Source organism: Mustelus asterias, chromosome 11 (genome assembly GCF_964213995.1).
Source record: "Mustelus asterias chromosome 11, sMusAst1.hap1.1, whole genome shotgun sequence".
Lineage (NCBI taxonomy): Eukaryota > Metazoa > Chordata > Chondrichthyes > Carcharhiniformes > Triakidae > Mustelus > Mustelus asterias.
The window spans coordinates 99,275,881-99,299,994 of record NC_135811.1 but is presented as its reverse complement, the minus strand read 5'-3'; the positions used below and the strand labels follow the sequence as shown (position 1 = coordinate 99,299,994).

Here is a 24,114-nt window from a genome sequence, read left to right as displayed (position 1 = left end):
TCGATGGGCCAAATGGCATCCTTCCGCACTGTAGGGATTCTATGAACTGATAGATCTGTGTCCCCTTGCCTTTGTCCTAAGGTTTTGGGTAAGATATGAAGGACCTGTGAGTAAAAGAATCTTAAGGCAGTTACTAGCAACAACCTGGAACTTACTACCTACAACAGTGATGGAAGCAGAGACAACGAGGGATTTGAAAAGTAAATAAATTTGCAGGACGATGGGTGTAGAGTAGATGCATGACCAGAGAGCTAGCATGGAGTCAATGGACCAAATGGCCACCTGTGCCAGAATGATTATGCCACCTGAATGGCATAAAGTATGAAAGTTCTCTTTGAGAATGCACCACCATAGCTCCCACATTTGGCCATAAGAGCAGAGTAGAACATTTTACCTTTTAATGGAGCAATGGTTGCCAGGTATTAGGTTACAGGTAGCAGCAACTGTCAGAGCTTTAATATTTCCAATCACCATGAATAAAAGGCAATAACACAAAGTGTTTTTATTCTTAAAAAACTTATTCACATTACACCTTTCAAATGAAGAGCTAAATAAATGATAAGACTTCATCACCCACACATTGTTTCAATATTCTTTACCAAATGTAACTTGCTAACTGTAAACGGCAATCTTACAAACTGAAATGAGAGAAACACTCATGTAGACAGGTCTTATTCTCCTGTGTGGATGTAGGTCAAAGGCAGAAAGCTGGAGCCGTTTGTCATTTAGGTTCTTCTCCCACGGTCGTCTCCAAATACAACAGAGGAGGTGGCAGAGAGGGAGGGAGGGGGGGAGGGGGAGGAGGGGGAGGAGGCAAATCATCATTTTCCTCCAGCAGTCTCACGGATCTTAAAAAGTCAAACTGATTCAAGTCTCAACTGCGTTATTACAGTTTGCAACAACAAGCAAGCCCCCACTTGAGAGAGCAATTCCCAAATGCTCCCCTCTCTCGGCCCCAGAGTTCCTGTTGGTTCTTCTGGGGCAGGACAGAAGCTGCAGCCATTCAGGAAACGGGGATTCGAAGGAGTCGCACGACCGTTTCACATTCGGTCTGAGCTCCGAGGCCTTCCGTTGTTCCCGAAGAGCTCATGACCCCAAAATCTCCTCTCGTGAACCCCCCACTGGAAGGGGTTGCGACCCTCAGTCTGGGAAGCCCGAATTTAGGAGCAGTCGCTTAAAAGTAAAACCCGCCGGTATAAAATTTGAAGCTAAAAAGCAAAATGCACTCCATTCAGACAGGTGACGGGGTGTAATCGAGTCAACTCACCTCAGGTAGAATCGGAGATGAATGGAAGTCAGCATCAGGGTGCGTTATTTAAAAATATACCTCGACTGACATTCGCTACTCTGCCCTAAGCTGTTGGAAGAGCAGCGATCTAAAATTTTAAGATTTAAAATTCCCCTTGATCTCGCCATCTCAAGTAGGTTCGCTATGACTGTTGATCAAACTGGAATATGTTCATGTTAACTGTGGCATTCACTAGTGAGTGGGGCTGGAATATATACATCAGTCCCCACTCGCTCCAGAGATACAATAAGACAATCCCTGCACTGAACATGGAAAAAAACATCACAGCTCAAGAATTGGTCTCACGAACAATATAAATTATGGAAAGGGTTCTGCATAAACTTTTCGGGTATTTATACTGTATGCACCTACTTTACTGAGAGTCACAGCAGTGGTAATCATTAAAACCCCCTGTAAACGAAAGCATTCACTTTAAAATCTCTCAAGGAAGACCCTTTAGTAAAATGTTCCCCATCAACACCTTGTCGTGAAGAGCGTGTTCAACATCCCTCTCCTCAATTTTCAGGGCTACCTGAAGAGGAAACAGAGTAGGACAAGATTAGTTCAATCAGTTACACACCTCCCCTCTGCCACTTTCACACTTACTGTTCACCCTGGGAACGAATACCATCCACTCTGTACGGCGAGCAAAATAAAGCTCCAGGTCTCCGAAGGCCCAACTTGTTAACCCGAGAGTAGTTTGGATCACTCGTCCCAAGACAGGGGGTGGCACAGTGAGTTAGCACTGCTGCCTCACAACAGGGATCCGGGTTCGATTCCGGCCGTGGGTCACTGTCTGTGTGGAGTTTGCACATTCTCCCCGTGTCTGCGTGGGTTTCCTCCGGGTGCTCCGGTTTCCTCCCACGTGTGGGTTAGGTGGATTGGCCATGCTAAATTGCCCATTAGTGTCAGGGTGACTAGCAGGGTAAATACATGGGGACACGGGAATACAGCCTGGGTGGGATTGCTGTCGGTGCAGCCTTGAGGGGTCGAATGGCCTCCTTCTGCACTGTAGGGAATCTATGGTTCTATAGGGGCAAAGCCACAACCAATGGTAGAAATATGCAGCCACAAGCATGACGCTGTGACAAAACCCAAACTTACATTTAAACAGTACATCAAAACATTTCACTACATTAACATAATTTGACATCGAGCCACAAAAGGACCAAAAGCTTGGTCAGATTTTTGTTTCTGAAATGATTCCTTAGAGAGGGTTTTTAAAAAAAAATTCATTCATGGGACATGGTCATCGCTGGCTGGCCAGCATTTATTGCCCATTCCTAGTTACCCTTGGAGGGCAGTTGAGCGTCAACCACATTGCTGTGTCTCTGGAGTCACATGTAGGCCAGACCAGGTAAGGACAGCAGATTTCCTTCCCTAAAAGGACATCAGTGAACCAGATGGGTTTTTCCAATAATCGACAATGGTTTCACGGTCATCAGTAGATTCTTCATTCCAGATTTTAAAAAAAAATTGAATTCAAATTCCACCATCTGCCGTGGCGGGATTTGAACCCGGCTCCCCAGAACATTAGCCGAGTTTGTGGATTAATAGTCTAGTGATAATACCACTAGGCCATCGCCTCCCTGGAGTGAATTCTAGAACCTGGTGTGGTGATATAAACAGGGCCTAGTTTTAAGGCTGATAAAATTGGATATCCTAAATTAAAGAATTGGGCATATTGAAATCAAACACAGTCAAACCTCAGGCAGGCCAATTGTACAATACACAAAGGTGTCTGGGCCTGACCCATCAACCACCCATCAAAGGTCGTTACACTCTACCTGAGACTTAGCAGGAGATCATGGCACCTCATTGAAATGCATCGGTCTATTGTTAGAAGCCCAGATCGAGCCAGACTTTCTGTCACCAAGAGATCCTGTAGAAACCTTACCTGATAACAAGTTAACAACATGGAGATGGATACCTGGGGGGCGGACCCTGGTGTCCTGTCAGGCAGACATCAAGAAACTCACTGGGTATTGGAACCCCCTCCTGGGACCTCATTGGCCGGAAGCCAGAGAAGTTTCTGGAAAGGCAAGCAGGCTGGGGATAAAGGGACACACTCAGAGGCACACTGCAGCGAAGACTCGACAGGGGAGGCGGCCGTGACCATTCGGAAGACTGACCAGAGAAGGAAGGAAGGAAGGAAGAAGCGGCCATCGAGACTCACCTTCGTGTCGACAGACCAGAGGGACTCAGAGAATCGGGCCTGCAGTTTAACCAAGCCATCTTTACGGGTAGTATACTTGGATCTGGGGTATCCTCTTGTTTTATGTGGGTAATTTAAGGGTTAATAGTGTTATTATTAATAAACTTGTTGAACCTTTACTTGTGTTTGTCCTTTGTCCACCTTGCAAATAAGGGCACTGGGGTAAAACCTTGGAGTAAGTAAACTGGTTGAAAGTATCTGAGAATTAACAGGTACAACACTGGGCTTCAGCAGCTGAGGAATGTGTACTGCACATCACTAATTTAACACATTATAGATCAACGCTGGCTAGAATCACCGGTAGATTCAATTCACTGCATCTTACCTTCGAGAGTCGAGCTTCTTTCGATCGCTTGAGTGACATGATTCCCCTGGATTCCAGGAGGCTGCAGAGCGACAAGCATTCCGACTGATCCACCGCAGACATCTGATGCTGCCTGCAAACTTTAGTGTACGTATCGTGGAGCTGGAACACAGAACCTCGTAAATACCGTCCTGATACACCGTGCACAGTCTTATAAAAGACAAGGGTTTTAAAAGGAAATCCACAAAAAAAACATTTATAATCATGATTGGCTCAGACAGAGTAAATAAAGAATCATAGAATCCCGACAGTGCAGAAGAGGCCATTCAGCCCATCAGGTCTGCACCGACTCTCTGACCCTCTTTCCCCCACCCTGTCCCTGTAACCCCACACATTTACCACAGCTGATCCACCTAATTTACACATTTTAGGACACTAAGGGACAATTTTGCATGGACAGTCCACCCAATCTGTATATTATTGGACTGTGGAAGGAAACCGGAGCACCCGGAGAAAACCCACGCAGACACAGGGAGAACATGCACAGTCACCCTAGCCGGGAATTGAACCCGGGTCCCTGCCGCTGTGAGGCAGCAGTGCTAACCATTGCGCCACCTCTAGGAATGACAGCCAGCCAGTGGTCACAGACTTAAGGTGACTGATGAAAGAACCAAAGACAATGGGCATAAACTTCAGTGAGAGTTTGGAATTTAGATTGAGAGAGAAACAGTTTCAATAGTGACAGCCAAAAGGGAACAGAACATACACAGAATCATCCAGTGCAGAAGTGGTCTGTACCGACACTTGACAAATACCTGACCTCCCATCTAATCCCATTTACCAGCCCATAGCCACCTGGAGATAAAATTGTAGGGATATGGAGAAAGAGGAAGGGAGTGGGACTAACTCTTTGAAAGAGCTGACACACACTTGATGGGCTGAATGGTCCCATTCTGTCTTTTACTGTTCTACGATTCCACAAAAAGTGATGACGAGCATTAGCATGTCGATCGCTCCAAGTTCCAAAACTGCAGCGCACACAGTTAAAGTACCAAGCAGTGGCTGAGAGTTACAAAGGTCTTTCACAAAATCAGGATATTACAAAGCCATGTTACAGCCAGTGAAGTACTTTGTAGTCACTTGTCATAATATTGGAAACATGGCAGCCAATTTGCATGCAGGAAGCTCCCACAGGCAGCAACTGTTTCATCAACCAAATAAATATTGCTTAAGGTCTTGTGGTGCAATGGAGTAGCGCCCCTACCTCTGGCCCCAAGCCCCACTTCAGGACTTGATAGCCACGAAGGTTCGTTCATAATGTGTCCAAAAACAGGTGCATGATCAGCCTGTAAATCCTTCCATCACAGCTGATGGCAGACAGTTAAGAGTGGGAGAGATTCCTGTTCAGCCAAACTGCAGAAAGCAACGGCAAACCACGGAAGAGTTTTGCCGAGTATAATCCATAGACCAACCCAATGGAAGTCCATGGCTGCCCACGCCCTCTTGGGGTGTGGTACGTGAAGGAGGATTTTCTCAAGGGCTAAACATCGGCCAGAAGAACTCTCTTGCTCTGCTTCAAAATAGTGTCAGTGGCACAGCGGTTAGCACTGCTGCCTCACAGCGCCAGGGACCCGGGTTCAATTCCGGCCTCGGGTCACTGTCTGTGTGGAGTTTGCACGTTCTCCCCGTGTCTGCGTGGGTTTCCTCCAGGTGCTCCGGTTTCCTCCCACACTCCAAAGATGTGCAGATTAGGTGGATTGGCCATGCTAAATTTTCCCCTCGTGTCATAGATGTATAGGTTAGGGGAATTAGTGGGCTAAATATGTGGCATTACGGGGATAGGGCTGATACAGTCGGTGCAGGCTTGATGGGCTGGATGGCCTCCTTCTACACTGTAGGGATTCTATGATGATAGCCTTGGGTGACTGTGTGAAGTTTGCACAATCTCCCCATGTCTGCATGTGTTTCCTCCGGGTGCCCCATGGTCAAAAGATGTGCGGGTTAGGTGGATTATCCATGGTAAATTGCCCCTTAGTGTCTCGAAATGTGTAGGTTGGGGGATTTGCGGGCCTGGGTAAGATGCTCTGTTGGAGAGTCAGTACAGACTCGATGGGCCAAACGGTCTCTTTCTGCATTGTAGGGATTTTTTTTCTATTTGCTTGAGAGCAGACGGAGGCCTTAGTTTAACTTCTCACCCGTCTTTAGGAAGTTCCATTGACCCACAAACTTGCTCATTATCTGTAGCAACAGAATTGAGGAGATTTGGCGTGTCCGCTACAACTCTCACCAATTTTTACAGATGCACCATAGAAAGCATTCTTTCTGGTTGTATCACAGCTTGGTATGGCTCCTGCTCTGCCCAAGACTGCAAGAAACTACAAAAAGGTCGTGAATGTAGCCCAATCCATTACGCAACCCAGCCTCCCATCCATTGACTCTGTCTACACTTCCCGCTGCCTCAGCAAAGCAACCAGCATAATTGAGGACCCCACGCACCCCGGACATTCTCTCTTCCACCTTCTTCTGTCGGGAAAAAGACACAAAAGTCTGAGGTCGCGTACCAACCGACTCAAGAACAGCCTCTTCCCTGCTGCCGTCAGACTTTTGAATGGGCTTACCTTGCATTAAGTCGATCTTTCTCTACACCCTAGCTATGACTGTAACATACGTTCTGCACCCTCTCCTTTCCTTCTCTATGAATGGTATGTTTTGGCACGCAAGAAACAATACTTTTCACTGTATGTTAATACACGTGACAATAATAAATCAAATCAAAATTCCGGCAGATTTGGCTCTGCTTACCTTTCCGAGCGGGAATTCTTTTGCTTTTGACTGCCGGATGAGCAGCAGCAGTGAGCAGACCAACAGCTTCTGCTGCAGCGGAAAGCACTCGTCAGAGCCAGAGCTGGACTTCATCCGGTCGCCATAGACCTCGGAAATAACCTGGGAGACGTGCAGCAAGCCCACCTTTTCTGAGCCTGGGGAGCGAGCGGGCTTCGCCGGGGAGTCCGCTTCAGACAGAAAAAAGATAACCCAGAATGAACAAGAGGATCAAAACTTGGCAATCCGCTCCAGACATCGGAGCAGAAATCAATCATTGCATTAACTAACCTTTAAAAGCAGCAGAAAAATCCATTCCAACCCACCTGTTGTTTTAAGCATACTGGAAATCACTATTTCGAGGGTTGCGTGGAATGTGGAAATAATTCACTTGCACCTAATTGTGCTGTACCCAACTCTGGCGTTACTGAGATAATGTGGAGATGCCGGCGTTGGACTGGGGTGAACACAGTAAGAAGTCTCACAACACCAGGTTAAAGTCCAACAGGTTTATTTGGTAGCAAATACCCCATGGTCAAAAGATGTGCGGGTTAGGTGGATTATCCATGGTAAATTGCCCCTTAGTGTCTCAAAATGTGTAGGTTGGGGGATTTGCGGGCCTGGGTAAGATGCTCTGTTGGAGAGTCAGTACAGACTCGATGGGCCAAATGGCCTCTTTCTGCATTGTAGGGATTTTTTTTCCATTTGCTTGAGAGCGGACGGAGGCCTTAGTTTAACTTCTCTTTGGTATTTGCTACCAAATAAACCTGTTGGACTTTAACCTGGTGTTGTTAAAACTGTTACTGAAATAACCTGTTCTATTTATCAGCACTCTCACTTTGATGTGGGTGAAATTCACAAGTAAAATGATAGAGATAGAATGGAGCAGAGATCAGAAATTTAGAAAAACAATCCCAGTCAGGCCCTATCCCCGTAACCCCATGTATTTACCCTGCCATCTCCCCCTGACGTGGAGATGCCAACGTTAGACTGGGCTGGGCACAGTAAGAAGTCTCACAGCACCAGGTTAAAGTCCAACAGGTTTACTTGGTACCACGAGCTTTCGGAGTGTTGTTCCTTCATCAGGTGAGTGGCTCTCCACTCACCTGATGAAGGAGCAGCACTCCGAAAGCTCGTAATTTCCCCCGTGACACCAAGTTTCAATTTCAGCATGGCCAATCCACCTAAACCCGCATATCTTTGGACTGTGGGAGGAAACCAGGGCAGCCGGAGGACACCCACACAGGCACGGGGAGAACATGCCAACTCCACAGACAGTCATCCGAGGCCGGAATTGAACCCGGGTCCCTGGCGCCATGAGGCAGTGCCACCGTGCCGCCCCCAAAATTCAATCACGCCTTTCAAAAGAGAATTGGATCATTATCTGAAGCGAGAAACATATCCAGGAATTCAGGGAGAGGCAGGAGAGTGGCACAAGGTGAATTGCTCTTGGAGAGATTCGGCATAGAAGTGACGGGCCGAAAGGCCTCTTTGCTGTGGTGTAATAATTCAATAATTAGAGTTTGCCAGCTTTATCATCCTTAATGTGATAACAGCAACCTAAGACAGCCGCTTGAATGAGATAGTGCTTTACCCTTTAGGCCAGTGGTTCCCAAAGGGTGCGGCGAGAGAGGGTGGCAAGTGTGGCGGGAAGATTCAAGGACAATCAAAGAAACATTTAAACATGGTTTAAACAAGCATTGTTTTATACTTTCTGGATATCCCATGATCATATTATAAAGTAGTTGTGTTCTATGTTATGAATCAAGCACTGCTAGGAGTTGTTGTTTTTTGTTTTTGAATGTCAATAAAAAATTCGGTGTGGCGCGAGCAAATTTTTATTACGAAAGTGCGGCCCAGTGAAAAAAGTTTGGGAACCCACTGCTTTAGGCCAACTTACATTTCAACGCTGACTTGGCTGCAGGCTGGTTGCGAGCATTCGATTCTACAATCTCCACAGCACGCCTGCAAGTATTATCAATAGAATGGATTAAACTCATTAACAATCAGCCGATTAAACTTCAAAAGGTCATTGATAAAGCCCCATATAAAATTCAGACTTCTGAAACTCAATTGACTTTTCATACAAGTACATGACCAGGATATTAAGGCAAACCAAAATATTTGATTTGGAAGCCCATTCTGTATCTTGGCTGCCATAGAATAGAATCCCGACAGTGCAGAAGGAGGCCATTCGGCCCGTCGAGTCTGCACCAACCACAATCCCACCCAGGCCCTATCCCCATAACCCCACATATTTACCCTAGCTAGTCCCCCTGACACTAAGGAGCAATTTAACATGGCCAATCCACCTAACCCACACATCTTTGGATTGTGGGAGGAAGCTGGAGCACCCGGAGGAAACCCACACAGACACGGGGAGAATGTACAAACTCCACACAGACAGTGACCCAAGCCGGGAATCGAAACCGGGTCTCTGGCGCCGTGAGGCAGCAGTGCTAACTACCACGCTGCCCTTACTTTTGTACCTTGCACATGCATGATTTTAAAGGAGGTTGACAGTGTTGATAGGACAGAGGTGGCTTCCCCTGGCTGGGGAATCTAGGACATGATACCACGGTCTCAGCATAATCGAACGGCATAAGCAAAATCCTCTAACCACAGCGGGTCGAGGACATTCCATCGCTGAACATATTCAGGGCTGAGACAGACTGACTTTCGGTCTCTCAGGGAATCAAAGAATATAGGGAGTTGGTGGGAAAGTGGAGTTGAGGGCAAGGATCAGCCCTGGGGCCAGGGCTTTAAGGGGAGGCGGTGGTGTAGTGTTGTGACCACTGGGTTAGTAACCCAGCATAACACTCTGGGGACCTGGGTTCGAATCCCACCATGGCAGATGGTGGAATGTGAATTCAATAAAAATCTGGACTCTAATGATGATCATGTGAACCTCGATGCCCTTCAGAAAAGAAAATCTGCCTTCGTTATCTGATCGGGCCTACAGCAATGACTTTTAATTACCCTCTGGTTAGGTGCATTGACCCGAACAGTGTGGCGACTAGGGGAATTTCACAGTGTCTTCATTGCAGTGTTAATGCAAGTCTTACTTGTGACTAATAAACAAACTTTAACATGGCTAGCAAGCCATTCAGTTCAAGGGCAATTGGGGACGAGCAATAATTGCTGGTCCAGCCAGCAACATCCACATCCCATTAAAGAATTCTAAAATATTTCCATTGAAAGGGCAGCAGGTTTGCGAGACGGAATGGTCCCCTCTATCTTCAATTTCTTATACGAAAGAGGGAGCATCAATGAGCGACCATCGGTAGCTTAGTCTGCACCAGCCTTCAAAACCCCATGTCCTCTTTGCAACAGGGCCTGGAGTTTTTGATTAACTTTGATGCTTGCTTTTCAGAACCTTTCTACTCTCCTCACCCATCTTGGGTTTGGAACAGTTCCAAACTTCAACCAACAATCCAACGGATCTCCATTTCCTACCTGCACATATCCAAGGCTTTGCGAGCATCTCCAGACACGGATGAAACCTTGCGAGCACAGAACTGAATGGCCACAGGCTCCAAGACCTTTTCCCCAGAAACCTGCGGTTAAAACAAAGGTCCGCAGCGAGTGAGCCTCTGCATGTCCAACTCCGACTGGAATCAAGGATTGGAGCACACAGAATGGTGAAGCATGACGCCTCTAAAGATTGCGCCCACATCGTTAGAACTATGTTACGTGCATGCTCTAATGTTTAAAGTTCAGAGACCAATTAGCACAAGAGAGCAGTTAAGAACAGCAGGCGCTGGCTTTTTTTTTTACCTGATTCAGTCTGTCCTGTACAATGGCCACAATCTGCTCCCTGGTGTAAGGGGCAAAGTTCAGGAGCTGAGGTTTACACTTGGGTCGGGCTTGAAGTCGGGGCAGGATCCGGTCCGTCAGATCCAGTGCGTTTGCAACTCCTGGAGGAGAGGATCCACAATTTAGAACAATTCTGCTCAAACGCACTGCTCCACTATCGCACAGGTGTTCAATCACTTACACATCCAATCGAAATTCAGTAACTACATTTCTACGTCAAAATCATTTGGTTTCAATATTAAACCTTCTCCAATTGGAGCAAATTCTGATAGAACCATAGAAAATTACAGCTCAGAAACAGGCCTTTTGGCCCTTCTTGTCTGTGTGGAACCAAGGGATGAAGGGACATCAGCCTGAAACAGTGGTTAGCACTGCTGCCTCACAGCGCCAGGGACCCGGGTTCAATTGCGGCCTTGGGTCACTGTCTGTGTGGAGTTTGCACGTTCTCCATGTCTGCGTGGGTTTTCTCCGGGTGCTCCGGTTTCCTCCCAAAGAGGTGTGGGTTAGGAGGATTGACCATGCTAAATTGACCCTCAGTGTCAGAGGGATTAGCAGAGTAAATGTGTGTGTTTACGGGAATAAGGCCTGGGTGGGATTGTGGTTGGTGCATGGGCCGAATGGCCTCCTTCTGTACTGTAGGATTCTATGGATTGGCCAGAATTCTCCAATGTTGGATACCCCGCCACCAGCGAGAATGGAGAATTTGGCACACAGCCTAATCTCTATTCACTGCAGCGGGACTGGAGGATCCTAGCCGCAGGCGAGGTTAGAGAATTCCAGCCATTAACTCTGTTCCTCCCTCCAGATTTTGCCAGACCCACTGATGATTTGCGCGATTTGTTTAAATTTAAGATTTCCTGCATTTAGTGTGCTTTATTCCCATATCAATGTAGCACTCGAGATTAGCGCACCAGCATTTACACTGCCAGGTAACAGTGCAATGCCACTAAGCCAAGCTCAATCTATAGTTCACCATATGACAATTTTTATAACGTCAATCTAATTTGGTCTAGATGGATCACTAGCAACACTTCTCATTCTAGCAATCGGTATTTATCGGCAGATTTTACAACAGGTCGCTCAGTCATGGCGATGGAAGACTGAGAAAGAACAAGCATACAAAATAACTCCCAGAAAAGCTTAACCTTCCACCCAATAAACCTTAGGTCAAAACAAAAGTTTATTTATTAGTGTCACAAGTCAGCTTACATTAACACTGTAATGAAGTTACTGTGAAAACCTCCTAGTTGCCACACTCCGGCGCCTGTTCGGGTACACTGAGGGAGAATTGAGCATGGCCGATGCACCGAACCAGCACGTCTTTTGGACTGTGGGAGGAAAGCAGAGCACCCGGAGGAAACCCACGCAGATACAGGGAGACTCCACACGGACAGTGACCCAAGCTGGGAATCGAACCCGGGTCCCTGGCGCTGTGAGGCAGCAATGCTAACCACTGTGCCAACATACTGCCACAAACGGCCTGTGTAGGAACTTTGAAACACACCATTCCTGCTCAGGGTCCGACCATCAGAGCACGGTAGGTTTGCGTAGGTAGAAGGAAGGAGGTCCAGTTATTGATGGCCCTTAGAAAGTTTGCCTTTCCACACACATCAGTTTGGCGAGTTATTGACTGAGGGTGAATCGACTGCTGCCCCCTTATTCTGCAAACATCAGCAAAGTCAAGGGAATGAGCGTAGAAAACAGGGTTCTCTTGCCTTGCAAGAATGGATTAGTTCCCACCTCACTGTCCCTGTGGAAGGGTGCTTGGCCTCCGCTTGGCAATGCCCCACTGCTTGCAGCCTCTGGTCAGCTTTGCCGTGTGTTACCCAGGAGTAAGAAGCTGGTTTGGCTTTGTGAGGCCATCGATTCGCTGGCCGCTTCCCAGAGCAGACAGGCGGCCAATCCAGAAGAACCAGCGACTCGGGGCAACCCCGGATTTTCATCTTGCCAACACTAACTGACAGCCTTGCTTCAGCTGCCGAGGACCCCAAGCTCACGGAATTTGCCCCCTCTGACCCTCCCTCCTCTTTCTAGATGCCTCTTTAAGGAATGTATTTTAATCATGTTTCGTTGCCAGGTTTTTCAAGCTGTTCCTTTGCAAGATTTTACTTTGGCCAAGTACTCCAATTTGGACATCATCTTTATTTTTAATCTGGACTCATGCAATGTCCTGGGGTTTTACGATCCTTTTGGAATTGCTGAGTGGAGCACGACTGATAGGTCAGGTGCAGCTGGGGACAGTTCTATTTCACGGAAAAGTCCATGGGACACGGGCGTCGCTGGCTGGCCAGCATTTATTGCCCATTCCAAGTTGCCCGAGGGCAGTTGAGAGTCAACCACATTGTGGCTCTGGAGTCACATGTAGACCAGGCCAGGTAAAGATGGCAGACTTCTTTCCCTAAAGCACATTAGAGAACGAGGTGAGTTTCTCCGACAATCGACAATGTTTTCATGGTCATCAGTAGATTCTTAATTCCAGATAATTTTTTATTGAATTCAAGTTCCAACCTGCCGTGGCAGGATTTGAACCCGGGTTCCCAGAACATTAGCTGAGTTTCAGGATTAATAGTCTAGCAATATCACTAAGCTATCACCTCTCCCTCCGTGGCAACAGATCTCTGAGCAGATTCGGCCAGTCAAGAATAGTACTTGGAGAAAATGTTGAAACTAGGTATTGAGTAAGCAGATGAATATTTCTGCTCAGACACTTAGCAGCTGATCACTTTGGGTAAAGTGAAAATAAATTAACATTCACGACCAGAATTTTCAGGACCCTCTGGGAGGGATTTTCCAGTCCCAATGAAGTCAATGGACTTTTGAATAGCTTGCTGCCTTTTCCAGACCCACCCCATGTCTCTGTCCACTATTTACGTTATTTTTCCAAATGGCGAATTCAGACTTCAAGTAAAACGCCAACTGTCTGCTTGTTAACACCAGCAACAGTCATGTCATGATGTGGGAAGAATGTTCCGGATGTTGGGGAAGTCCAGAACTTGGGATAACCATGTAAGAATAAGTAAGCCATTCAGGACTGACATGAGGAAGAACTTTTTCACTCAGAGTTGTGATCCTGTGGAATTCTCTCCCACAGAAAGCTGTTGGGACCAGTTGGTTAGATATGTTCAAGAGGGAGCTGGACGTGGCCCTTGTGGCTAAAGGGATCAAGGGTTATGGAGAGAAAGCGGGAATGGGATGTTAGAATGTAACCGGTGACAACTTTGTATTGGATGTAATGTGACCAGTGGGAACAAGATGTAAGGGTCAGCTGATCCAGTAAACCAATCACAGAGTGATGTAATAGTCAGCTGATTCACTATAAATAAGGAACTATGTAGAATTGTGGCGAGCTTGGATTGGCCCAGGGCGAGACCCCAAGTCTGGAGTAATGATGTTTCTTTATTAAACCCTTTCTTTGATTTATAAGTCGGAGTAAGTTTTGTTGTATTTTCATTAGCTGCATTTTGACGGGTTCCTTCTGAAGAAACACGGGAAACGGAGAGTGCATGATCAGCTACGATCATATTGAATGGTGGTGCGGGCTCGAAGGGCCGACTCCCACACCTATTTTCTCGGTTTACGCTAATCCATAAGATAGCCAGGTACTTTGACAAATCTTACCGATCAGCACGAGCCTCGAGTTGGTCAGCCATGGCCACTCAAACAGCCGGTAGAGGACATCCTGAGCCTTGCTGTCCAGCTGGTCCATTTCATCCAGAATCAAAAGACTGTGAAAACACAAGTTTCCTTAACATCAACAGCAATTTAAAAGCTTGACTCATCTCCATGAGGTGCCACACGTTAACACAAAGCCATCTCTCCCAGCAGCTTTCTTTCGACACATTACCCTACGTATATGCTTTTTCAATCCTGCTCTTACACCAGTTAAGTGCAGACAACATTCTATTCAAATTCAGCAAAGCCCGATTTAAAATGGGTCTGCTTACTACACAGCACAAAACAGGCTCTTTGTATCACATGAGACTTATCCCAACCAATACATGTTCCCTTCTATCCCTTTCTCCCCCATATACTTAGCTGGCGGTCCCTTAAATGTGTCTGTGCCATTGGCTTCGAGGTGGCACAGTGGTGAGCACTGCTGCCTCACAGCGCCAGGGACGCAGGTTCAATTCTGGCCTTGGGTGACGGTCTGTGTGGAGTTTGCACGTTCTCCCATGCATGTGTGTGGTTTTTCTCCGGGTGCTCCGGCTTCGTCCCATAGTCCAACGGTTAGGTGGATCGGCCATGCCAAATGTGTGGAGTTATGGGGATAGAGCAAGGGAGGGGGCCTGGGGTAGGATATTCCGGCAGAAATCCGGTGTTGGCTTGATGGGCTAAATGGCCTCTTTCTGCACTGATTCGGATTCCTTGTGGTAGCAAATTTTACATTTGAACCATTCTTTGGATAAAGAGGTTTTTCCCGAATTCCCTATTGTATTTATTGGAGACTATTTAGCGTGTATATATCATATTCATGTTTTCTCAAACCCCATCACCTTTACAAGTGTACATATTTGGTTTGCCCCTTTTCAGTAACTTACTACGAACACTCAATTACAAGGATTCACAAGTAAACCGATTAGCTGCTTTGCAAATTACAACTACAGATATATTACTTCCCACTGCCATCCCATGATTAAGCATCAACAGTGCCATTTGGAATCATACAGCACAGGTGGTGGCCATTATGCTCTCTCAACAAGGTACTGATTAGTCCTATAGTCCCACTCAGACCCAGCTCCCTTTTGAAAGTTACCTTTGAATTTGTTTTCACCACTTTTTCAAGCAATGCATCCCACATTATAACTTTTTATTTATTTATTAGTGTCACAAGTAGGCTGACATTAACACTGCAATGAAGTTACTGTGAAAATCCCCTAGTTGCCACACTCTGGCACCTGTTCGGGTACACTGAGGGAGAATTTTGCATGGCCAACGTACCCTAACCAGCACGTCTTTCAGATTGTGGGAGGAACCACCCCGCCCCGCACAAGACGAACGATTTCAGGAGACACTTACACCATTGGACCCAGGCTTGTGAGTTTATTTTCCAGTTTCTTTGGAAAATCTTTCGACGTGCAATGAAGTTTTCCCTTTCCAAACAGTTTGTCTACGATGGAACAGAAAATAGTCTGGGAGCTCCTCAGCGACATACAGTTAATGGAAATGATGATTGTGTCCCCAAGTTTGCCCTGCAAGACAAGTTCAAAATGACAGCATTTAAAACCATAGCAACAATCCCTCTTCCCTTCCTCTCCTCTGTATTTGCATCTGTCTGTGAGGAGACTGGCTTCTAGTGGCAGGTGTACCGTTAACCAGATGCCAAGCAAGTTAATTAATCATGGTGAGGGAGGTGTGCAGCCAAAACATTTCTAAGATCGTCAGTAATAAATCCAGAGGTGGGCCTGCAATGAAACAGAGCTGCAGCACGGGGCCCCAGTCAATGGAGGGGCCCCAAATGGAGAGAATTGAAGAGAAACTGCATTCAGTGGAATCCGTTACAACAAGAAGCTGACAACACAAGAGCAGTTAAGGATAAACAGGAGAAACTAATGGAAGGTTATGTCAATGGGGCTAGACAGGGGGCTGAAGGAAGCTAACTAGCATGAACCAACCGAGGCATAAAGGAAGACAAAATAAGCAATGCTCGCTCAGAAGTCACACTCAACTCAAGACATTAACTCACTCCACAGATGCTGCCAGACCGACTGAGTATTTTCAGTTCTGTTCCTATTTCAGATTTTTAGTGCCTGCAGTGCTTTGCTTTTATTTCAGATGGCAATACCTTTAGATCTTCTATTAATCGCTCCACACACGCTGTCTTCCCTGTGCCGGGTGCCCCCGAAACATATAGACTGCCTGGCTTTTTCTCACTGACACAGCCCACTATAAATTGGGAGATGGCTTCGGTCTCACTCTCACGGGCCAGAAGGCGCTCGGGGATGGCCGTGTTCAGTACCTGTTTGGTCTGCTGGAAACACGTACCTGGAACAATAATCAAAATGGTCAGTCGCTAGAATTGGACGGTCTTGCACAGAATCACATGGACACCGCACAAGAGAAGGGCAGCTAAAATCTACAAAGCATTCTCGAGCACTCAAAAGGCAAATCGCAACTGCAACTTCTTTCATTTTGAGCAGCAAAATTTACCACGAAGTTTATAAAATTTAGCAAACTCAAAGTAGAGTGGAAATATACAAACTTCCTCGGAATATTTATTTCAAAGAACAAAGAACAGTACAGCACAGGAAACAGGCCCTTCGGCCCTCCAAGCCTGTGCCGCTCCTTGGTCCAACTAGACCAATCGTTTGTATCCCTCCATTCCCAGGCTGCTCATGTGACTATCCAGGTAAGTCTTAAACGATGTCAGCGTGCCTGCCTCCACCACCCTACTTGGCAGCGCATTCCAGGCCCCCACCACCCTCTGTGTAAAAAACGTCCCTCTGATGTCTGAATTATACTTCGCCCCTCTCAGCTTGAGCCCGTGACCCCTCGTGATCGTCACCTCCGACCTGGGAAAAAGCTTCCCACTGTTCACCCTATCTATACCCTTCATAATCTTGTATACCTCTATTAGATCTCCCCTCATTCTCCGTCTTTCCAAGGAGAACAACCCCAGTCTACCCAATCTCTCCTCATAGCTAAGACCCTCCATACCAGGCAACATCCTGGTAAACCTTCTCTGCACTCTCTCCAATGCCTCCACGTCCTTCTGGTAGTGCGGCGACCAGAACTGGACGCAGTACTCCAAATGTGGCCTAACCAGCGTTCTATACAGCTGCATCATCAGACTCCAGCTTTTATACTCTATACCCCGTCCTATAAAGGCAAGCATACCATATGCCTTCTTCACCACCTTCTCCACCTGTGTTGCCACCTTCAAGGATTTGCGGACTTGCACACCTAGGTCCCTCTGTGTTTCTATACTCCTGATGACTCTGCCATTTATTGTACAACTCCTCCCTACATTATTTCTTCCAAAATGCATCACTTCGCATTTATCCGGATTAAATTCCATCTGCCACCTCTCCGCCCAATTTTCCAGCCTATCTATATCCTGCTGTATTGCCCGACAATGCTCTTCGCTATCCGCAATTCCAGCCATCTTCGTGTCATCCGCAAACTTGCTGATTACACCAGTTACACCTTCTTCCAAATCATTTATGTATATCACAAATAGCAGAGGTCCCAGTACAGAACCCTGCGGAACACCACTGGTCACAGACCTCCAGCCGGAAAAAGACCCTTCGACCACTACCCTCTGTCTCCTATGGCCAAGCCAGTTCTCCACCCATCGAGCCACTTCTCCTTGTATCCCATGAGCCTTAACCTTCTTAACCAACCTGCCATGTGGGACTTTGTCAAATGCCTTACTGAAATCCATATAGACGACATCCACGGCCCTTCCTTCATCAACCGTTTTTGTCACTTCCTCAAAAAACTCCACCAAATTTGTAAGGCATGACCGCCCTCTTACAAAACCATGCTGTCTGTCACTAATGAGATTGTTCCGTTCTAAATGCACATACATCCTGTCTCTAAGAATCCTCTCCAACAACTTCCCTACCACGGACGTCAAGCTCACCGGCCTATAATTTCCTGGGTTATCCCTGCTACCCTTCTTAAACAACGGGACCACATTCGCTATCCTCCAATCCTCAGGGACCTCACCCGTGTCCAAAGAAGCGACAAAGATTTCCGTCAGAGGCCCAGCAATTTCACCTCTCGTCTCCCTGAGCAGTCGAGGATAGATGCCATCAGGCCCTGGGGCTTTGTCAGTTTTAATGTTCCCTAAAAAACCTAACACTTCCTCTCTTGTAATGGAGATTTTCTCTAACGGGTCAACACCTCCCTCCGAGACACTCCCGGTTAACACGCCCCTCTCCTTCGTGAATACCGATGCAAAGTATTCATTTAGGATCTCCCCTATTCCCTTGGGTTCTAAGCATAATTCCCCTCCTTTGTCCCCGAGAGGTCCGATTTTCTCCCTGACAACTCTTTTGTTCCTAACGTATGAATAGAATGCCTTAGGATTCTCCTTAATCCTGCCTGCCAAGAACATCTCGTGACCTCTTTTTGCCCTTCTAACTCCCCGTTTGAGATCTTTCCTACTCTCTCTGTATTCCTCCAGAGCTCCATCTGTTTTTAGTTGCCTGGACTTAACGTACGCCTCCCTTTTCATTTTAATCAGATCCTCAATTTCCCTGGTTATCCACGGCTCTCGAATCCTACCTTTCCTATCTTTCCTTTTTACAGGCACATGCCTATCCTGCAGCCTTATCAATAGTTCCTTAAAAGACTCCCACATGCCAGACGCGGACTTACCCTCGAACATCCTCTCCCAATCAACATCCACCAATTCCTGCCTATTCAACTTAGTTTTTAAAAAAATCCATGTGTGGGATCTGGGCATCATATTTATTACCCATCCCTAATTGCCCTTGAACTGAGGGCATTTCTAAAGACTCAACCACATTGCTGTGGGTCTGGAGTCACATGTAGGCCAGACCGGGTAAGGATGGCAGATTTCCTTCCCTGAAGGACATTAGTGAACCAGATGGGTTTTTTTTAATGACAATGATTTCATGATCATTGTTAGACTTTGTTAAATGCACATTTTTCTAGATTCAAATTTCACCATCTGCTGTGGTGATCTCAGATCCGAACCCAGGTCCCAGAGCATTAACCCTGGGGCTGTGCATTACTAGCCCAGTGACAATATCACTACACCACTGCCTCCTCATAAGGATGAGGTATTTTGGATTTCAAGTGCTGGATTAATAATTTGGGAGGCATGGTATAAAAAAAGGAATGATGTGGAGATGCCGGCGTTGGACTGGGGTAAGCACAGTAAGAAGTCTCACAACACCAGGTTAAAGTCCAACAGGTTTATTTGGTAGCTGTGCTCCGAAAACTTATGGTATTTGCTACCAAATAAACCTGTTGGACTTTAACCTGGTGTTGAGAGACTTCTTACTATAAAAAAAGGAAGGCAATGGGGGAGAAAAATAATGAATAACTTTTTTAATCACCTCACACTGCAACTATCAAGGAGAAAGACAATAGGCAGTCATCTTAGGTAGCCACACTACTCTGAGAATATCCAATCTCAGTATCAGAGTCAAATCTCTTTAATCCTTTGAGGAAAAACTGCCCGCGAATACAATTATAGGACACCTTCGCTCTCCTGACCCTCAAAATTGGAGAACTATGGATTCAAGCCTCACTCCAAAGACTTGCGCACAAAGCCAGGCTGACACTCCAGTGGAGTACTGAGGGAGCACTGCACTGTTGGGGGTGCTGCCTTAACAGCTTGGTAATTCAGCAGGGAAGGTAAATAGAATCCAGAAGAGAAAAAGGTTGGAAAATTTCAGCGGGTCTGGCAGCATCTGTAAGGAGAGGAAAGAGCTGACGTTTCGAGTCCAGACGGCCTTTTGTCAAAGCTGCAACTAGCTTTGACAAAGGGTCACCTGGACTCGAAACGTCAGCTCTTTTCTCTCCTTACAGATGCTGCCAGACCCGCTGAGATTTTCCAGCATTTTCTCTTCTGGTTTCAGATTCCAGCATCCGCAGTAATTTGCTTTTATAAGGCAAATAGAACGCTAGCCTTTATTTCAATGGGAATGGAGTATAAAAATAAAGAAGTCTAGCTAAAACTACACGAGGCCACACCTGGAACACTGAGCAGTTTTGGTCCCCTTATCCAGGATACTGGCATTGGACACAGTCCAGAGAAGGTTCACCAGGTTGATCCTGGGTATGGAGGGGTTTCCTTATGAGGAGAGGTTGAGTAAGTTGGGTCTGTACTCATTGGAGTTTAGAAACAACCTTATTGAGACATATAGGATTCTCAGGGGGCTTGACAGGGTAGACATTGAGAGATTGTTTCCCCTTCTGCGGAGTCTGGGACCAGAGGGCATAATCTCAGGCAAGGAGTCATTCATTTAAGGCAGAAGAGGAGGAATTTCCTCTAGGGAATTTTTTTTAAAAACCACAGAGGCCTGTGGAGGCTGGGGTAAATATGTTCAAGGCTGAGATATACAGATTTTAAATGAGTAAAGGAATCAACGGTTATGGAGATGGGAAAGTGGAGTTGAGGATCATCACATCAGACATGATCGCATTTAACAGCAGAGCAGACATGACGGGCTGAATGGCCTATGTCTGCTCCTGTCTTAGTGATTAGCCAGCCACACCGAACCAAACAAAACTGGAAAGTCATACATCACATTGCAGTCAAAGGATCAAGATCAATTTTACACAAAACATTGACCATACCTCGCTGTTCTAAATTCCTCGCAACGGATTTCAGCCCTCGGAGGGAGTTTCCTGAACAAGGTGTCTCGTCGCCCTTGCTGAGAGGGTTTGTTGCTCGCTCGGGCGATTTACCAGCAGCAAGCGGTTCCTGCTTTTCCGGGGAACATGCTGCCTGCTTTAACAAACTCTCTCCAAATTCTAATTTCCGGCCTCGGGGGGTTGACGGAGCCATGGGCTGATTTTCCTTCTTGCGTTTTGTTGGTGAACACTGCAGAGGCTGGGGTATGTTACACAGGTTCTCAGTACCTAGAAAGGTTAAAGGCGCATCGTCACTCAAGGAACATCTCAATTAAGTTAACAGAACTTCCACTGTAAATATGTCTTCCCCAGCCATGACCCCACCCCCCCCCCCCCCCCCCCCCCAACATATGAATGTCTTGGGATTGATGGACATCCCACTGACTATCAGCAAGTCCTTCTCCTTCATTGAGGCATGCTCCATCCAGGTACATAGTTCAGGAGTTTTCTGACCAGCCCCCCCCATGTCTAACCCCCAACTTCTCGCCGGCCCCGTGGTTCTCCTCCGACATATCGGAGAACCTCAACTTTTTTTTTAAAAAATCCTCATTTTTCAACACGCACTCAAGTTGAAACCACATTTGTCTTTATCATTCCATATTGCGCAACGCTCCTCCAACTGGGGCAGCACAGTGGTTAGCACTGCTGCCTCACAGCACCAGCTTGGGTCACTGTCTGTGTGGAGTTTGCACATACTCCCCGTGTCTGCGTGGGTTTCCTCCGGATGCTCCGGTTTCCTCCCACACTCCAAAGATGTGCGGGTTAGGTGGATTGGCCATGCTAAATTGACCCTAGTGTCAGGGAATTCGCAGGGTAAATATGTGGGGTTATGGGAAGAGTGCCTGAGTGGGATTGAGGACAGTGCAGACTAGATGGGCCGAACGGCCTCCTTCTGCATTGTAGGGATTCTATGATCGTGATACTGTCGGATCATCATAAAAAGCCACCCAGTTCACTAATCTTCTTTGCTGGAGGAAATCTGCCACTCTAACCCAGTCTGGCCTATAGATCCACAGCAAAGCAACTGATTCTTAACTGCCCCTCTGAAATGGCTGACCAAAGATGTGTGGGTTAGGTGGATCGGCCATGCTGAATTGCCCTTCAGTGTCAGGGGGATTAGCTAGGTAAATACTTGGGGGTTACTGGGACAGGGTTGTTGTCGGTGCAGGCTCGATGGGCCCAATGGCCTCCTTCTGCACTCTTGGGATTCTATGATTCTAAGTCAGTTAATTGTATCAAATGGTTACAGAAAAGGGGGTGGATAATGGCATAGTGGTAATGTCACTGGACTAGTAATACTGAGGCCCAGGCTAACACTCTGGGGATAAGGGTTCAAATCTCACCTTGGCAGCTGGTGGAATTTAAATTTGGTTAATAAAATAAAAATAATGTGGAATTGAAGGCAAGTCTCAGTAATGGTGATCATGAAGCCGCCAGCAACTGTTTTCTAATACCCTTCAGGCAAGGAAATCTGCCACCCTTACCTGGTCTGGCCTACATGTGGCTGCAGATCCACAGCAATGTGGTTGACTCTTAACTCAATAAGTTTAAGGTCAACTTTATTTTTTTTAAAAAACGAAACGTTTCCTAACTTATGCTGGTTTGCAGTCATCAAGGGGACGCCTTTCAGAGCTCAGACCAAGAGGCCAAGGCCAATTTCCTGTGTTTAGATGGAGCAGGCTTGAGAGACTTCATGATCTCTTTTGCACCACCCGCCCCCGCGTAATGCTGGCAGGACTTAAAGCAAGAGCACTCAATCCCATTGGGGAGCTAAGATTTTCAGGGGCAAAATACAGGCTCCAAATATTAATCTGCAGACTGTTAATTTAAAAAAATAACGTGTCTGGCCTGCAGATCAGAGATAAGGGATCAGAGCTTTCACGGTGGAAACTGCACAAGTTTCTGTCAGTGTTTTGCAGGTTAAAGACAGAAAAACATAAAGCAAAGCAAAAATTAAAAAGCTGCCACTTCTTTAAAACGCAACATTACCGAGACGTTTCCGGGGGCTGAGGGGCAGATTCTTCTCTTTGGGCGGCGATTCTTGACCCGTTTCTTTAACCACTGGGCAGCATCGATGAAACTTCTTCTTGGGGAAGTTGATGGTGGTCTGAGCGCGACTTTTACACTTGGAAAGCATGGTGCCAGAACTGGGGTGAGAGCAAAGAGAGGGAGGGGGAAAATTAAAACATAGAACTGGGTCAGAGAGAAAAAAAACAAACCCAATGGGTAAAATAGAGAGATATAACAAAAGCAAAGAATGACAGGAAGTAGAGGGACAGACACAAGAGAGAAAATTAAACCCAGAAGTGGATTAGATCAAAAAGAGAGGGGGAATAAAATAAAGCCAGCAAAGAATGAGAGAGACAGAGAGAAAATTAAAACCCAGAACTGGGTCAGAGAGAAAAAAAAACCAATGGGTAAAATAGAGAGATATATATATTTTAAAAAAGCAAATGACAGGAAGCAGAAATATAGACACTCAAGAGATAAAATTAAACCCAGAACTGGGTTAGAGCCAACACAGGAAAAAAAAATAAACCCAGGAATAGGGAAAAGGAGAAAGAATAAACCCAGCAAAGAAAAACAGAAAGTTAAACTCAGAGCTGGATTAGAGGATAAAAACACCAGAACGAGTCCAGGAAGCAGAAAGACCTAGAGTTGGGTTAAAGAGAGAGGATGAAATACGAATCCACATTTAAAGAAATTACTTCAATTTAAAGGATCGATTCTGATGAATTCGGCCCAATGCTGCACTGCTTGTTAACCGGGAGGAGTTTGAATTACAGTGCGGTGCCAGCTCACCCACCCACACAGAGCTCCGGACCCGGCGCTTGCTGCCTCCTCACCGGCCACTGTTGATGCTGTTCCCCCGGCGTGGGTGGGTTTCTGTCTGTCTGTGTCCCGGTGTGGGTTGATATTTGTCCCCCGGTCCGGGTGCCTCTCTCCCGGTGTGTGAGGTTCTGTCTCTCTCCCGGTGAGTGAGTGACGTTCTCTGCCTCTCTCTGTCTTTCCCGGTCAGTGAGGTTCTCTGAGTCTCTCCCGGTGTGTGTCAGTGAGGTTCTCTGTCCCGGTGTGTGTCAGTGAGGTGGTGCTCTGTCTCTCTCTCTCCCGGTCAGACAGCGACTCCCGCCAAACGAAACTTCAGGTTTTGGCGCCTCCGCCCAGCCGGCTGATCTGATTGGTTCCACCTTCACTCTCGTGTAGCAAGTCCCCGCTTGCTCCGCCCAAAGTAGCTCCTGATTGGTGGAAAAAAATATGGGCGGGGCTAAACCTGCAGCTTTTGGCGGGGAGCAGCCAGGAACTCAGCTGGAGCTCTGAACCCAGCACTGAGTCCAAACT

General features: G+C 46.6%; 1 protein-coding gene across 1 annotated transcript; it reads right to left on the bottom strand.

The window, feature by feature from the left end:
• Positions 1-478: 478 nt before the first annotated feature.
• cdc6 (cell division cycle 6 homolog (S. cerevisiae)) lies at positions 479-23,933 on the bottom strand. Its single transcript, XM_078224101.1, has 12 exons — positions 23,622-23,933; positions 22,765-22,922; positions 20,719-21,003; positions 16,226-16,425; positions 15,460-15,632; positions 14,062-14,168; positions 10,405-10,544; positions 10,084-10,184; positions 8,528-8,592; positions 6,610-6,818; positions 3,829-3,969; positions 479-1,820 (listed from the first exon to the last, which is right to left on the bottom strand). The coding sequence occupies exons 2-12, from the start codon at positions 22,910-22,912 to the stop codon at positions 1,731-1,733; spliced, it is 1,659 nt and encodes a 552-aa protein (XP_078080227.1). The 5' UTR covers positions 22,913-22,922; positions 23,622-23,933; the 3' UTR covers positions 479-1,730.
• Positions 23,934-24,114: the final 181 nt, after the last annotated feature.